The following is an 18,024-nucleotide window of genomic DNA, read 5'->3' as shown; positions in this document are numbered from 1 at the left end:
ACACAGAAGTGGGCCTAGGCCCTATCCCAAAGGATTTGATAGACTCCTATGACCCCCCCATGGAAGGTCTCACCCTTACTGGGGAGTAGAAAATATATCTGATAAGTAGGGTTTTAGTTGGGGGGATGGTAGGGGAGAAGGGGAGGGAGAGGGAACTGGGATTGACATGTAAAACAATCTTGTTTCTAATTCTAATAAAAAATAAAAAAAAAAACTGCTACAAAACCTGCTGAGGAATATGTTTGGTTTTTGAATAAACCAAGAAAATTTGAAGCATGGAGTGAAAGAAAATTCAAATGAGTTAGCTAGTGAGAATGTTAGACAGTATTGTTTCAATTCCCCCCCCAAAATTAATAGAATTGTCATGATTACATGATTTATTTTCTAAATATGACTACACATATGTATATTCACTTATACATATGCATGGTAAACTGGAAATGAAATTTTCACATGCCCTTGTTCATAGCAGAAATATTTTCATTGATTACAATTGACCAAAAGTAGAAATAACCCATCTGTCAATCAATGGATGAATGTGTAAAGACAATGTGACAAATCAACAGACTATCTTTCAACCTTAAGAAGGAAAAGACTTTTGACATGCAAATGTCAGTCAAATTATATAGCAACCAAGGAATATAATTCATTCCATTTATATGAATTGGAATACCAAAATTCAAAGAGCCACAAAGACGAATAATAATTTCCAGAGGGAGAAAAAGTAAATCGTTTAATTGCTTTAGCATTCAGCTTTGTATGAAGGCAATGTGGAGATGGAGGATGGTGATGGATGCAGAAGAAAGTCACTACACTCAACAGAGTGAAACTGCATACTCAAGGTGAGTTTTATGTTATGTCTATGTGTGCACAATTGAGATTGGTGAGCATGATAGCTCAGCTAAAATAACACATTTATTGCCAAGCTTGACATGGGCTTGCTACCAGAACCTATGTGGTGGAAGGAAAATACCAACTCACACAAGTTGTCCTCTGGCCAGCACAGGTATGTCATCACCACACACACACACACACACACACACACACACACACACACACACACACACACACACACACCATCATTCGTGTAAACAAAAATAGGAATGGAGGCAGGTGAAGAAGATAGAATGTAATAGAGACCCAGAGCATACCCTACATAAAACAAGACAAGATGTTGAATGGTGTTTTCTAATAAGGATGTGCTGTGTAAATTGTGGTCTATTTTCAACTGAATTGCTATTTTCAATGAATGGCTTTATTACATTTGTGGTTACACTGGGGAAGGAGCACAAAGAATAGAGACAAACAAAAGGCTTTAACACTTGTCTGGGCAGATGTACTGGAGGATTCTGGTTTAAGCAATTCAGGGAAGATCTATTGACATGAAGAGAAACAAACAGTTTTGAATTGTGTTAAATTTGAGTGTCTGAAGTCATGTGTGTGGAGGGAGGAGGGAAGCAATTAGACATGTTAGATTGGGTTTAGGGTGAGAGATTGTACTTAGAAATACATTTATACATATATAAATATAAACACACAAACACACTCACACACAACACAGAAGGAAGACAATAGGATAGAGATGGTATTTAAAACAAATGTGTAAATATCTACACACAGCATATGTGAGTAAATTAAATAAGAATGCAACCAGGATTATGTTATTACTGAGTTTAGCCTCTGACCCCCAAATTTTCCTTCCTCAGTATATGATCAGAATCTTTTAGACCATTTGTGGGCTTTGCCTCTACCCCTCACCTTTCTGACCTATTTTTTTCTTATGATTCCCCTTTAATCAACTTATCACATCTCTCTCATTCACACTGATATTGGATGTACTCAAACACACCAGAAACACATTAATATCTCATAAAATTCTATGTATAGGAGAAATCTCATTCTCATGAACAGAAGGGAACTTTCTATTTCTGATTTATATTAAGAAGTCGGTACTTAGGAAAAATACTTATTTGTTCTATATTGTACTACACTTAGTGATTCATTTTTGGTTGAATTTTGTTACAGTCCTTGATGGTCTATAGTTCTATACAGCAAATTACAAAACGCAATTGATATATCCATTTTCTGCTTGTTCAGCACAGTTAATACATACTAAGGTGTTCATGTTCACTTGACAGGACTTCATTCCACAGAGAAACATGATCTCCATAGGCCACTTCCACTATACATTTCAATATAGTTTGTTTACCTTTGAACTCTACAGTATAAATTTCTTAATAATCAATTCCTGTCATTTTCTTTGCTTTGATGCTTTAATAGTTTTTAAATGTTATATGCCACAGAAATCACTTAGTGTTAGCTAGCTTTGTGAGATTTGGGAAACATTAAGTTCCTTTAGCTCTCATCCCATCATCAAAAGGAAAAAAATGGTATTGTGTTCAAAATATACTCATCTTGGTCCATCATAGTCAGGATAACATCCTAGTCTCTGTGGGTATTCCAAATGAGAAACACAAACACATATCTAAAGACACAAATTGAACCCCCGAAAATGAAAGAAAAAATAGGCATTTTTCTTTCTGGGATGGGTTACCCCACTCATGATGATTGCTGAAAAGGTGAAATATTGAGGTAAGCAGTATCAAATTTATTGAATACCTATCAGTACATACTATGTGTAAAATGTTAAATGAGATGATGTTTGTGAAATAGTAAGTGTAGCACACATGTAATTTTTATTAGTAAAGTTTAGCTATTATTGTAATAAGGAACCTAACAAAAACCTACATGATTTTTAATGCTGAGAAAAAAAATGAATAAAGACTTGACAGAAAAATATTCATTTTAAAGAACTGCAGATGTGAGGAGGTCCCAGTGTTTATCCAATCTTTACCAAACAGTATGCTAAATAAATACTTCAATGTTATCCTACTGAATGTTATTCTACTGTGATCTGAAGATATACCACTGTATCTTTAACATTGTAAGTCAATATACTTTTTCAGATAACTAGCAGCTATGTCTAAACTTTTGCCATATATTTTCAAAGAAAGAAAAAGCTAATGGTATGTCATATAAGTTTATGATTTGTTTTTGGGATACATTCATAGCCATTTTAGGCATCTATGAATGGACATATCTATTTCCAGTGCTTTGTTTTTAATTCAGAACAGAAGGCAAAGGTGATACAGTCTTGTTTTTGAAAAATGTAACAAGTAGAAGAATAAATACATCAAGCTGTAACTAATGCTCTCTTACAATAAGAGTAGATATAAACAAAGAACCAACTGTTTTCTGTTTATAATCTACATGTATTCCCAGCTGTATTTATATAGTCACTTGTCCATCTACCATGTAACATGGAATGGGTAAAACACCTAGAAGTTCAAGACCAAGTTTGGTCCTTGGTATTAGTCTAGGGAGAAGAATTTGACCCCAAGAGACAGTACACCTAAAGTGTGCAGAAGGCGGGCAAGTTGATTAGACAATATACTCCCTAAATCTTGTTGGCAGACAGCACATGATTCCAAAAGATTGAGACATCTGCAGCCAGGTATATGCAGATGAAGGAGAAATGAGCACAGGATGAAATAGTTGACATCTGATGATGGGCACAAATGAAGATGAGCTTGGATAATGAAATGATACCATTATGTCTCACTATGCACAATCCATTTGGCAACACTGGTGTCTAGGGTACCAGAAGACAAAGTTTTGTCAAAAGAAAAGGCATGAAGTTACATTCAGATAATAAATGATAACAGCCTAATAGGAAGTGTGGTGATGTTAATATAGCTGGCAGGATGGAGAAGATAAGAATGTAAGTCATGGCTATTGAAAGGATACTGAAAACAGTGCCATGGAGGTGAAGATGAGTGCAACAGTCTGGGGCTTTATATTTGAGGAGTGATACCTAGATGTAGTCTCAAGGAAGAGAATACAGCTACTTGTGTTTGTTTATTTTTGAAACAGAAATGACCTTGAAATGAATGATTTTGTCACCCCCTTTGACTTAAATTCTAGCACCAGAGTCAACTACAATAAGCTATTACTACAGAGAAAATATTGCATGAACTATAAAAAGTATGGCAATGACCCCAGCAACATTCAGCGAAACACCTTGTGACTAAGGTGCTGACTTGATTTTACATTTAGTGCTCAAATATCCAGAAAGGTATTTCTGCATTGTATTCTTGGTATACACTGATTTAATTATGTATTCCTATTCTGGATAGCACTATATTGATTTTAATCAGATTTTATAGCAAATTTTAATCATACTTTTGTAACTTTCTTGGAATTCCTATACATTTATTCTTTCATATAAAGTTGACTGTGTCTGGAATTATATTAAATTAATCATTGATTTGGAAATAATTAACATTTACATAGTGCTCAGATAGTCATCTGGAATGAATATTCTCTCTTTCATATATATATATATATATATATATATATATATTCTGCTTTATCATATCTCATTTTATATTTTTATATATTTTATATATTTTTATAAAAATTCAATGTATTTTTATGAACACATTCATTCACATCTTGTTAAATTTATCTGTAGATATAATATTTTAGCTTTTGTTTCCTTCTCTTTAATGATTAATATTATTAATTAATGCTACTTAAGGGGAAAGTAGCTTTTGTATTTACATAAAAGATATTTGCTTATATTTTTTCTAATTATTTACAATGTTTTAATGTATTATTTTGAAATTTTCAAATATTCAAACTTTTTCTAAAAATAGTAATACTTCTAGAAATGAAATGTCAGGTTTTTGAAAGATTGTTTCATTTTCCTTACTTAAATCTCAAAAATTTTAATACCTGAATTAGTAGTAACCTTTGCCATCCTCTTTAGATTTGAAAGAAAATATTTTAAATAATTTCATAATTTATCATAACACCTGCTCCTAGTTTCTTACCAAAGCAATAAACATTTTCAAGGCTGCTTATATTCTTATTAACATGAATTTTAAAAAAACATGTATGAATGTTTTATAATTTTCTCTTTAATATTAAATATTATATCAGTAGATGATGGGCTCCAATTGAGTTTAGAAATATGTACCCATTTATATCAAAGTTGACTATCCCTGATTTCTTAATACAAACAAGATGTTATCATCACAAACAACCAAATGCATCATAAGAAACAGTAGGAATATTTTGTTGTTATCTCAAAATGAATTATAGTTAAAGGCTTGGGACTATTATGTTAACACCAATCATAACAACACATGCTAAGTACTCTGTTGTTATTGTAGTCAATTTCCATTATGACTTTTGATATGCATTCAATTGTTATAACTTTTTAAGATGATTAGACTTAAGTCTTGGAGAAGTTAAATTACTCTGGAGCATGATAAGATAATAATTAGAGCAGGGCTCAAACATATTGAATAAGAATCCAAACCAATCTTACGTGTGTGTGTGTGTGTGTGTGTGTGTGTGTGTGTGTGTGTGTGTGTGTGTGTTGTGCAGAATAATTGATCATTTCATGAAAGCAAGTCATAAGAACATCAAAAATTCTTATGAACAAATTAAAGTTTGCTGTGCCTAAGAACAGGACTAAAGAACTCAGAAATTTGGACATTTTTCCAACTCTAAATTATGTCTGTTTTCTTTATAGACTCTTGATCTGAGATTCTGAACAGCCACTTGGCTAAGAACTGAAACAGACTTTCAATTTCTTAGAAAAATTAGTTTTGGCTTTGCCTACTCCAATCCTTGTACAAAATGAACTCTACTTGAATTATAGTAAGAGTCTCAGATCTGAAATTGTGCTATAACAGCAGCTGAGGACTGATTTTTCCAAAACCACCCACCTGTCAAAAAATCAACTCACTATCATAAATGACTCCTACCAAAAGTCTATGGAAATGTTTCATTTCTTGACTAGTGCATTTCTTCACCCATCAAATGCCATATGAGCATCAAGGTATTTTCCCAGTAGAAAATATGCTTTTGCTGTGGATGCAAATCCTACTCCTTAGCCTAACTTATAATAATTTACTTAGATTCATTTACATGGTTATGACACAAAATTTAATTTTTTTAACTAAACTAATACTTATAAAAGCAAATATAGCTTTTTCAAAAATTAAAGTCATTTTTATAAGGAATCATGAAATATTCTTAATACTGTAAAGCAAATACTACTAAACTTGTTTGCCGGTTTATCAGGTCCTAAAATTTTCTTTTGAGAATAACATACATTTTACTTGAGGCAAAGTATTCTTTGCAAGAATGTTTTTCTATTTACAAACATATTTAGGATCATTAGCATGGGTAGTTTAGTAACACCACTCATTCATATGTTTAGTCTGAACTCAAACTTAAAATCCAATTATTGATTGTATGTAGTAAATATTCTTTCATGACTTGAAAGTTAGAAAATGTGATCCTAATTTAGTGCATATTTTAATTATGTTGGGAAAATCCTCAGTATAATTTCCTATAGTTTTTTCTGCGATGAGAATTAAAATCTATTAATATGATATTACCGTTTATATAAACCATTTAAGCTTATGAATAAATAGAAAGTAGAACTGAACATAATAATTATAATAGCACCACCATATAAATATATAAAAACAGATGTTAGAACAAAAATCCCATTTTCTCCATATGTCAGAGCAGAAAAAAGGGATCATGACTGATAAGAGTGATAACCTCATATACCAGGTGCTGGCCTGGAGTGTGCACTGATTCCTGAAATCTACTCATGAAGTAATTTGAGGTATTTTTGATGGAATTTTTAGTGTGACCGGGATGTGAATTAAAATGATAGTCTTTAAACTTTTTAAAAGGGAAAAACTAATGTTAAGTTTGAAGAATAGGATGTAACACATATTCATATACATGATTATATATTCATTATAATGATTAGTCAACTGTATATATGTTCTAAAATTTTTGTGTTATCCATAAACAAGATTTAGGGAATATGAATTCAGGGTGTTAGAACGATAATCTGATAAACTTTGGAAATAAGACTTTTCAGTCTGTTCACTATATTTTGCATCTACAACTCTAAATTGACTATAGTAACCGTGGGATGTTTAAAGAATATTCAGAGGTCGTGTTATGTCTTAATGCTTTTCCACAGATAATTCAAAGGTGCTTTAAAGTACTGTTTACTTATAATGCTTGCCAAGCACTTTTGTTTTATTTATTTATTTATTTATTTACTTTTGAGACAGACACTCATTAGCCAAAGATTTCTTGAAATCACTATGTAATGTCAGGATGACCTTGAGCTCCTGTTTCCCATCCTTTTGCCTTCAAAGTGACAGGATTATAGTCATTTGTCTTCTCATCATGTTGATTACTCAGTGCTAAGGATCAAACACAGGGTTTGTTTTGGGACTGTGAGACAAGCATTCTAACAAATTTTCTACAATTTCAACCCTTGTTTATCGTCTAATATTCACTGAGGAATTCCAGATCATATTTCCATCCTCTAACTCCTATAATAATGCATGATGGTTAATTTTGATTTACTACAATTAAGAAGTAAGTAGGGCATTATATTAACAGCAGGCACCTTTGTTTGCAGTAACATTTACAGACAGAAATAAAGCAGAAAATGAAGGAAGCACACTGAACACAAGCGTTCATCTTTTTCCACTTTCTGGATGTGGACACAACATTACAAGCTCCTCCACACTTCTACCACCATGCATTCTTTGTCATGATACTATATGCAAATTTAGTACTGTATATACTAACACTGTCATCGAAAATACATTTTTCTTCATTAAGTTGCTCCACATTAGAGATTTATTCACAGAACTGGAAAAAGTAACAAATATGCCTGTTTTCCTTTCCATGATAATTTCTTTCTGTTTCATGCTCAGTGCTTTGATACAATTTGATCTCAAGTAATATTGGTAACACAAAGCTAAAATAAAACAGAAACGTAATTTTCAATATGTTATGTAAATTTATTAGCTCTGTATATAATTTTGTCAATGAATCAAATATTATTAAACTTCATGGCAATTTACTAGAGGAAGACAGGAAAAGTACTGTTTGCCGCAGGGGGAGAGCAGGAAAGGATCTGGAGAAGAGAGAGCAGAAAGAGAATGTAAGTGGGAGGAGGTATTTTTTAATGGGGTCCTTTGCATTTGGGCTGACCAGGGTACTGCCTGAATGCATTCTGCCAGGTGGCAGGCTAGCATAATGCCTGAATCCTTACAGCTGGTATTTTGTTAGCCACGCCACTTCACTTATTGGGAAATGTTTGATTTTAAATCAAAAAATCATTGATGATGTATGCCAATTCCACCTGTTTCTGCCTTTTATATAGGCAGGATAAACAGATATCCAGGCTTTATTTCCTGAAGGTTACCTCCTGAATCTCATGAAACATTTTTTTATTTCTTTATTGAAGGTGTTTACATAAGAATTTCAGTGAATTCTAATGATCTTGGATTTTTTTTTTAAACGCTGAAAATCTGAGGCTCAAAATAAGTATTTCAGAACTTCCCAGCTGCCAGTAATAGCAGTATGACTTCCAGGGAACCTTGAACAAACAGTGTTGTTTGGATTTATAATTACTTTAACAAAATGTCCTAATTAAAAGGACAATCCATGAGGATTCCAGTAGCTTTCCAAGTTACTGTTCATTTTCACACAGATTAAGCCAATTAAAGAAAAAAAAAGAGAAGTGCCAGAGTCCAAGAAAGAAAGAAGGGGCCACTGAAAAGTCAGCAATAGAACTGCCTTTGCTTATCGACTCAAGGTTTGAAGGCATGGTCAAGAACACATCTCTCTGGAGGTCACTAGGAAACCTTGGAATGGAGATGGTTACATAGCAGATAGATGTCAAGAGTGCTAAAATTCCAGGTCTCTTCCAGTATGGATTTATTTCGGTGTGGAAAACAATACATTTTTTTAAATGATTGTTTCTCACTTATCCATAATTTAGGAAAGATCAAAGCATTTGTATGTGGTTGTTTCTTACTTAGGAATGATTTCTACTCAAAGGTTCCCAACAGCAGCTCTGAAAACTTATGTGGAGTCATTTTCATAATTTTTCAAAAAAAGTGATTTTTATAATTTACACATTTACATGAATTAGTAAAAGTGAAGTAAATATTTAAAGAAAGTTGATTTCACATAAGTGGTTATAGAATTATGTATGTGTGCACCTAAGTGTGTGAATGTGTTTGAGTGATGCCAGGTACTATCTAGTTGGTCCATCATTAATAAAATTATTCCTATTTTATATTTGAATGGGGCATTGAAAAGAAAAACAAAAGGAAGTCAGCTCAAATCTGTTTTTAGGACTTTATAAGAATCATCATGGATCAACAAAATAAGAAGGCATTAGAACACTCTTTCTAATTTAATATAGTGAATGAAACTGTTTTGTAGAGAAAGTAAAGCTTGTCTTATTTTTTATAGCTAAATTGTTTGTAATCTGATAGTTTCCATTATGCTTCAAACAATCTGATATCATATTCTGTAGCATCACTGGGTCAAGAATTACCAGCTCCCTAGCCTCCTTTGCATTTACTCTCTGTTTTCACATTGCTAACCTGTAATGTGAGAAGGGGGAAGGATTGTTCTGGCAATTACCATCAAGATGAATTTATAGAAGAATAAAAAAATGCACAAAATGCAGCTATGTTAAGGTAAAGAACTGGTAAGAGAGTAACATTCACAGAGTTATAAATGCCTAAGTGGTTAAGAGAACTTCAAAACTGTGACGAGGTCTCTGCTTTTGCTCCCACCACTGATACAGAATCACAACGCATCTGTGACTTCTCCCTGAATATCTGATGCCCTCTGACGGTGCCCACGTGCATCAGGTACACATGAACTGCACACAAATACACCATACATGTTGGCAAACTCTCCACAAAGAAAATAAAAATAAATAAACCTTACCAAAGAGTAACACTCACAAAAATGAGTATAAAATTTCCTGAATCAGTAATGGTTTCAGTAACATACTAAAGGAATGCTTTTTAAAAGAATATTTGAGAGATTTTCTGTTTAATCATACTTGTCAAAACACCCTTTCCTTAAAACACCTGTTTCGAGTACTGCTCATCTTAATGAAATCATTGCCAACCAGTGCAACCATTATCTATGCATCAGTAGAGCTATTCATACCAATTTCTTGCTTGCACTCTTCATGAGGCAAATACTAGAGGCTTTTAATTACATTTCCTAATAATTGCATCAATAGTGAAATAAGGAAAATATAAGGAGGGATACTGCGTGGAGAACAGAGACCAATTTAGAAGTAAAGTATAGAAAAACTCAATAAGCATAAGCATTTAATATGGCTCTACTCAGAAAACGACATTCAGATTATTGACTATAAGAGAGATAGGAAATTGATCATACACAGAAGGATCAAGTATGAAAAAAAAGCACGCAATTGAGGGAAGGTTGTGTTCCATCCAAGAAGCTGTGATTTTTGTATGTTGGATCCACTTGGAATTTGATTCACTCAGAGTTATCGAAAGAGCACATAAGTCAAGTGAAGATCCTTTCCATTCTGGGTATTTTATAGGACCCCCTGCACCTCTGCTCTATTTATTTTCACCCCTTCCATTAAGAGATATAGCCTCTAGGTTTGGATAAATGATAAGATCTCACTTCTTAGAACTGTTTGCCTTGAATCACTGCAGCTCTGTTTAATAAATTTCCACCTACATTCACAGAGGTGGGGTCAGTGGAGTATTTGCACTGAGCACTGAGCCTGGATTCACAGAAGTAGACCCTGAGTTCTAGCTGTTAGTTCCTAGCTGACCTGATCAATTTATTGAATGATTTTATACTATTGTTATTTTTCTTTGAACTAAAGCTAACAACATTTATTTCATCAAAATATTAAAAATGAACAGCACAGAACCTTTGAACATTATTTCTGATGTAAAATAGAAAAACCAAGTATGTTAATGGCTTATAATTCTTGAACTAAAACAGATGGTAGTACTCATAAGCTCAATTTCATTGATACCTTTGCAAGTGGAGTTCCAGTTTTTGGACATAAGAGACCTCTGAGTCAGGAAGACTTGTCTGATGTACTCACATAGTTGCCCTCTCATTTTCTTATAGTCTGAACTAGTTTACCTAATCTGAGAGGTTTTCTTCTGTACAAAGTGATACACTGTAGCAATTTATAGTCTGTCAATAATGCTTTCTTTTTCTTTCTAAAAAATAATCTTTATTATTATAAAAGACGTGTCTGTTTATGTGTATGTGAGTGGCCATGCCCTTCAATGCACATACTCACTAATGCCAGAAGTACTGGATGCCCTGAGAGCTATAATTAAGAGGTGATTGTGAGGAGCCCCATGTGGGTGCTGGGATGGAGATTCTCTGGAGAAGCAATATACACTCTTAATGGTTAGCCATCTCTCTAGTCCTGCTTCTATTAAGTATTTACCACTACCCATCTCCAGCTGAAGAAAATGTATACTCCTTGATAAAAGGAACTTTATTTCTTTGCCTGAAAGAAAAAGAACTACTTTGTAAACACATGTTCTTATGAACTATCCCCTGATCTATTACTGACATATGAACCTTGTAAAAACTGGACTTTGTGTCAATTATATAAACAAAGTCAATATTTTAATGTAGTTATTTCTGTGCAAACCACTAATGTTGGCCAAATCTGTTTTGATTTTCAGCAAGTACATTTTCATGCTTTAGTGCAATATTTCCAAAATGGAATTATAATTATAACACTTCTTTTAAAATTAGCAATGTGTTTAGTATAAACTACTGATTTAAAGGACATATAAATATTTAAAAGGTTCAAAATGTTCAAGTGGTAAAATTTGTTCTTTTCAGAATTAGAACCCATTTGTGTACAAACTTCATCATGTGTTTCAGTTTCAATTAAAAAAAATAACTCAGTGTTGTTCTAGTATGCTGCCTATGCTAAAGTAAGACCTGCCACTTATTAACTCTCTGCCACTTATACTGTTACTAATTCCAACTTATAGGAAATTATCATTAGACTTCAAGTACTAGTTTTATTTATATTGTGTGTTACTTTGATAAATTGTGTCCATCTGTAGACAAGGCTAGGCTTGAACTAGTCTTTCTCTTCCTTGTTAACCCCCCAAAGGCTGTGATTATACTCAGTCATCAACATGAAAATCTTCAACCCTCAGTTTTACTTTAATACTTTCTTCCATCATTCATCCATCTATTCTGTATTTGGTTATAGAGTAGCATAAAATTTTAACCTGGTTTGCTCTATAATAATGATCATTTTCTACAATTTAGCCTTTTTTGTCTCTATTACACTTTGAACACGAAAAAAAAATTCTTCCATAATACCTGCTCCTCAGGACAGCACACCAAGCTTGTCCTGAAACAGGCTTTTACAAACTACTCTTTAAATGGAAGTTTTGGTCTGTAGGTGAAATGACACTCAAAATCTTATTTGTCTGAACACTTGACTCTTAGCTGTTTGGCAAGAAGCTTTTGGGTTTAGAGCCTTGCTGTAGGAACTGAGTCACTAGGACTGGTCTGAATCTTTGTCCTATCCACTCTGCTACCTGACTCTTGTTGCAATGTGACCAGCTCTACTGAGACTGCTGCCATGCCATCCTTCCTACAAGGGGATGATGACTTAGAACTCTAAGGCAGAACAGACCCTTCCTCCCTTAAGTTGCTTCTTGTTGGGTAATGAAAGAGGAAAATCATACAATAGCTACAGTACCACATGGGAGTGATAATCACCATTGTGGAAACATCATCTACTCATTGTCTTAATGACATCATAATTGTTCTCCTTAAATCAAATCTGTACAATGATGAATAACTTATTTTACAAAGATGAAAATTCTGATGAAAAGAGAATAAAAAGAGTTCAAGGAAATATTTGAGTATATTGGGAAAAAAGAGTAAGATTATGGATAGATCAGAAAAGAAAAACAGAAGAAGGAGGGGAAGACAGGCAGACATTTTAAACTTTATTTTTCCTCAGATAATTTTATTTCCAAACCTAAGAACCAATAGTTTATCATTGCTCATTATTTCCTTAGTAGCCTTGTATGATCAAATTTTCAACACATAACTGTTTCATTTTAATTCAGTTTATATTGGTCTTAGTTTTGAGCACCTAACTTTAAATTCACAAATTTTATTTTTCTTCTATCTCATATTTTCATTACTTACTTACTTTTTATTTTAGTCCAAATTATTCATAGCATCTATGTATTTTACAAATTGAACTTTATGTCTTAATCCTTTTACTCAGTTTTCTTATATTTAATTCAGTCATGATACTTTTATATCAAGAACAATTTCTCATCTTGGGATTTTTATGACTCTGACTGTATTTAATTTATTGCTGCACACATTTTATATGAACCTGAATGTCTTCACTCATAATGTATCAAGGTATCTCTCAATTAAGCAAGTTAAGTAGGTTTTTGTTAGCACGACAAACATTGTCAAAAAATAAATGCTATTAGAAGCAAGCCAAAAATACTTGTTAGCATTTTGAAGGAGCATACTTAAAAGTTCAGAGAAGATAAACAGATTGTGATTACTGTCAGAACTGTAGCAATTCTTGTGGAGAAAACAATAAAGGTCAATAGTTTTAAAATACTATATTATAAAACTATTCAAATAACCCAAAATAGACGAACACAGTAATGAAGGCACAGTCAATGTCACTATACTGTATATAAACCTTATTGAAGATTCTTTTCACAAATGGTATTTTGTTTAGTTGTGCACCTGAAGACAGAGGTAAAACAAACATTCTTAGACATGGAACACATCACCTTTCCTATAGGACAAAAAGCTGACGTAACTAAGAACTAGAAAACCAAAGTCTTACCATCTAGGTCATTCTCTGGGGTCTCTGCTGTGTACCAGTTGGAAGGTGGTCCAGTGCCATTAACAGTCATGGCCGACACTTGGAAACTGTACTGACTCCCTTTCTCCAATCCTATGAAAGAATTTTCACAAGAAACAAAAAGGTTACTGAATAATAAGAATTTCCAGCTGAGATTCCAAAGTTTTAGAAATTTTATGACAATAATTGGCATGTTTTAAATATTGTGATTGTTTTGGTAATCATTGCTATTTTGATTATAGGAGAAGAAACAGCATAGCAGGCACTGAATTATATTTCATAAATTATAAATTCTTGTGTATATTTCCAGTTTATAGAAATTTATCATTGAACACAGCCTCAGGGTAGATGCAGAATATAAAATATGAATGATGAAGAAATAATCAAAAATACCAAGAATCATTTTTCTCACTGTTCTGAGGAGCTCTGCCTATAAATCAAGAACCGTCAGCTTAAAAATTTATGCTTCCATCATTCATTCAAGGTCAGTGATGATGTTTACATTGGGCCAAGAAAGAAGACCCCAAAGTAACTGAATTTCAGCAGAAAATAAACACAGCTTTCATATTTTGAAGTCACCCTTCCATTATATTTTACTTTGAATCAGATCCCACTGTAGAGAGAACTGAGGTGAATCTCAACAATAATTTGGGTGTATTATTTTACCCACAGAGATTATTTTAGAAATAAAAGAAATTACAGGTAGAATAGAGAAGTCTCACAGATTATCAGTATTATGGGCTTAAGTTTTTAATCTAAAAATCTTTTCTATTCCACAAGTCTGAATGACATTTAATAAATTGACAAATTGTTGTAAAACAAATAATTCCTGTTTCTCTGGGTTTGTTGTTTCCTCCAAAACTCATGTTGAACTTTAATGGTCATTTTTACAGTTAGAAGGGACCAAAAAGATGTGATTAAACCATGAAACATTTGCTATCATCTATGAATTAATGTTGCTGTGGCAAGGGGATAGGTTACATCAGGAATGAGATCCCAATACAAAGGATGGGTTTGGCCAGATTTTGTTTTTATACATTTGCTTGCATTTCCATAGTCCTTTGTAAGGTGAATATTACAATATACTGGTGCTATACCCTCAGCCTTCAGAAAGATGAACCAAAACATCTACAGTTATTTATTAACCACCAAGTTTGTACAATCCCACTGTAATAGCAGAGATGCATAAAATACATTCTATGTGAAACTCAGTACTTTGTCCAGTTCCTATGTGTCAATATTCTTTAGAGAACTATGCATCATTTTTAAGACATTGAGAACTCAATATAAATTGCCCACTCTTTAGATCGCAGTTACTTGCAGAGCTCTTACAGAGATTACAATGTCGCCTCATTCTGTTTTCTATTATTCTCTCCAACAATATGAAACAGAATATACTCTTTCAAGTTATGTAGAAATTTTGTTACAGTTTTCCTCAAATGAATAAACAATGGTATCAACAATGTGCACAACAACAGTTCTTAAAGGCCATCTGTGATCATCAGCCTTCTGTGCCAACTGGGATGGGCTTGGTCCTCCAGTTATTGAAGCACTAATCAAATGTTGCAAGACACATCTTGTGATGGTTCTCCAGTCCATATGTAGTCTTATGATACAAGTATTATTTAATAATCATATCAGAAGAGATCTTAGTATCAAACCTTTGGATTTCTCTGAAGTAAAATTTCTAGCCTTGGTTCCCAACTTCTGCTTGAGAGGTAAAGCCTGCATTAAAATGACCTCAGGCCATTCTTTAAGCTCATGAAAAAAATGAACTACTTAGTTATTTTTATAAGAAGATTTAAATCTTGACAAAATATTTGATACTGCAAGGCACACAGCTTCTTTCACATCTTTTTCTGAGTTTATTGACATTTTAAATTTATTTTTTCTCAAATAATATATCCTGACTACATTTCCCCCTTCTACTTCTCCAAGTTCCTCCTCATCTGTCCTCCCATTTGGATCCATCCTTCCTGACTCATATTGAGAAACAAACAGGCGTCCAAGAGATAATGAACAAATTAAAAATATATAATTCTTCATGTTCTCTCTTTATCTGATTTATCTCTAACTGACATGTCATTTTATAACATGAATAAAGAGTATGAACAGAGTTATTTTCAAAAATTTGAATTATATTTTGTTCATTCATTTGGCTTTGACTACAGCGATTAAATTTCTTTCAATCACTTAACCAAATTTTGCTTTATATTTTTAACCGCCAAGTCTATCTGAGTTTTGAGTAAAACAACAACAGATAGCACTTGGGAGATACACTCATCATCTATAGTTACCTTCCTGGTGGTCTCTGGGATGGGAAGGCCAACCAGAATACCTTTTATAGAGAGTTCAAGGTCAGTGACAGACAGTGAAAATTAAGATGTATGGCACATGAGGAACAACACCCACAGTTGACCTCTGGTCCTCACAGTATTAGTATACATACATGCATAGGTAATTACACACACTCATATCTAAGAAGAACACACACACACACACACACACACACACACACACACACACACACACTAGTTTTAGTTTTGCATTTTTTCTATAATAGGCATAAACTGTTGCATATCTCTCAGTACAACTGTCTAGATATGCTGTCTAAATATATATTTAATATTAAATATTAATACTAATGTAACATAAATGCATAATTTTTACTTAATTAAAGTTAAAGGAAAGCTATTCTCTAAGGAAAAGTTACTCCTGTGTTTATATTTCTATAGGATTTATATTTGGTTGGGAAAAATTTGGTTTAATCTATTCTAGTCATCCAGATCCTTGAAGATGAAAAACTAATCTTTACTCCTTACCATCCAACAGATATTGTTGCATATTACCCATCCTTCTGCCTATCAACCATCCTTCTGCCTATCCTCCATCCTTCTGCCTATTTCCACATCCTTCTGTCTATCCACAGCCTTCTGCCTATCCACTATTCTTCTGTTTATTGCCCATCCTTCTGTCTATCCCCATGCTTCCTCCTATCCCCCATCCTTCTCTCTATGCTCACACAGTCACACTTTAATCCCCTCAGTTAGACATCATTTAATGATTATTTAAAAGTTCAGAACATAAGATTGCAGAATTAGTTTTGAATTTTTCTTTCAGCATGCAGCCATGTGATCTTGCAATCATGCTAGGTCTCCCTTTATATATCTATATTTTCTCATCAAGAAAGTGGAAATGGGCAAAGTACAAATTGTTATAAAGATTAAATTTGAAAGCATAAGATTTTTAGCATAGATCTTATTGACAAAATTTCCTAAATGATAGTGGTTGTTATTCTAATGAATGGCAAATAATCTATTTAGTAGCACTGATCTTTCTTAGAATAATATAATGAAGTGAGATACACAAAAGCACAAAAGATGACATCATGAAGTCTATAATGGGGAAAGCCTAGGAGACAGAACATCAGCAGTACAGTATGGTTATCTCTGCAACTGGTGGTAGAGCTCTCATGTGACAGTTATCTCTACTAAGAAAGCGTTGAATGCTATGCATCATGTTTGGTGAAACTCCAAATCACTGTCTCAGTCCCTGACATATGACAAATGAATCCAAATGCATTTAAGTATAAAACTATTCTAAAATAATGTGTATCTATCTTTAGTCATAAAATTCTATCATTAAAACAGATTATTCCCACCTATTGTTACTCTTCAAACTGAGAATCATTAATCACTCTACTTTGTCTCTTCTATTTCTAATTTTATACATCATAAGGTAAAAGATGTTACCCTATACTCAAGCAGTATGATTTCCCTCATGTTAGCCATTTCCAGTTTTAGCCCATAAAATACCAATGAATATTTATCATTATCTTTATTCTATATTGGCCATGAAATATGAGAACACCTTCAATTCATTTCCAAACATCCTTTCCTAAAGATCATTCAGAAATGAAAAGCATCATTTTAAAATTTAGTTGATATGGGTTTCCAAGACAATACCAATGCCTGCAATTTAAAGTCCTTGTTAGAAGTATGAATTACTTTGTTATTGCAGATGTCCCATTATCATAGTAAAAAAAAAAGCATATACAACAAAACACCTGTCTAACAAATAGAGGTTTGTAAAAAGAAAAATGTGTGCATTTCTACCCTTCAATTATATCATACAAAAAAGAAAACATTAAAGCATTTCCAATTTTCTCACATCTAAATCAATACATCCACACATGTTGCAGGCACTGA

At 33.1% G+C, this 18,024-nt stretch overlaps 1 protein-coding gene across 1 annotated transcript in view; it reads right to left on the bottom strand.

The window, feature by feature from the left end:
* Nucleotides 1-18,024, bottom strand: part of Dcc (DCC netrin 1 receptor) — a 1,088,579-nt gene that overhangs the window by 167,614 nt on the left and 902,941 nt on the right. The window contains exon 14 of the mRNA XM_035440067.1: nt 13,799-13,909. Coding sequence (XP_035295958.1) covers nt 13,799-13,909 — 111 coding nt within the window. The remainder of the gene's footprint in view (nt 1-13,798; nt 13,910-18,024) is intronic.

The sequence above is a fragment of the Cricetulus griseus genome, chromosome 2 (assembly GCF_003668045.3).
Source record: "Cricetulus griseus strain 17A/GY chromosome 2, alternate assembly CriGri-PICRH-1.0, whole genome shotgun sequence".
Lineage (NCBI taxonomy): Eukaryota > Metazoa > Chordata > Mammalia > Rodentia > Cricetidae > Cricetulus > Cricetulus griseus.
This window is presented reverse-complemented; position numbering and strand designations above follow the sequence as displayed.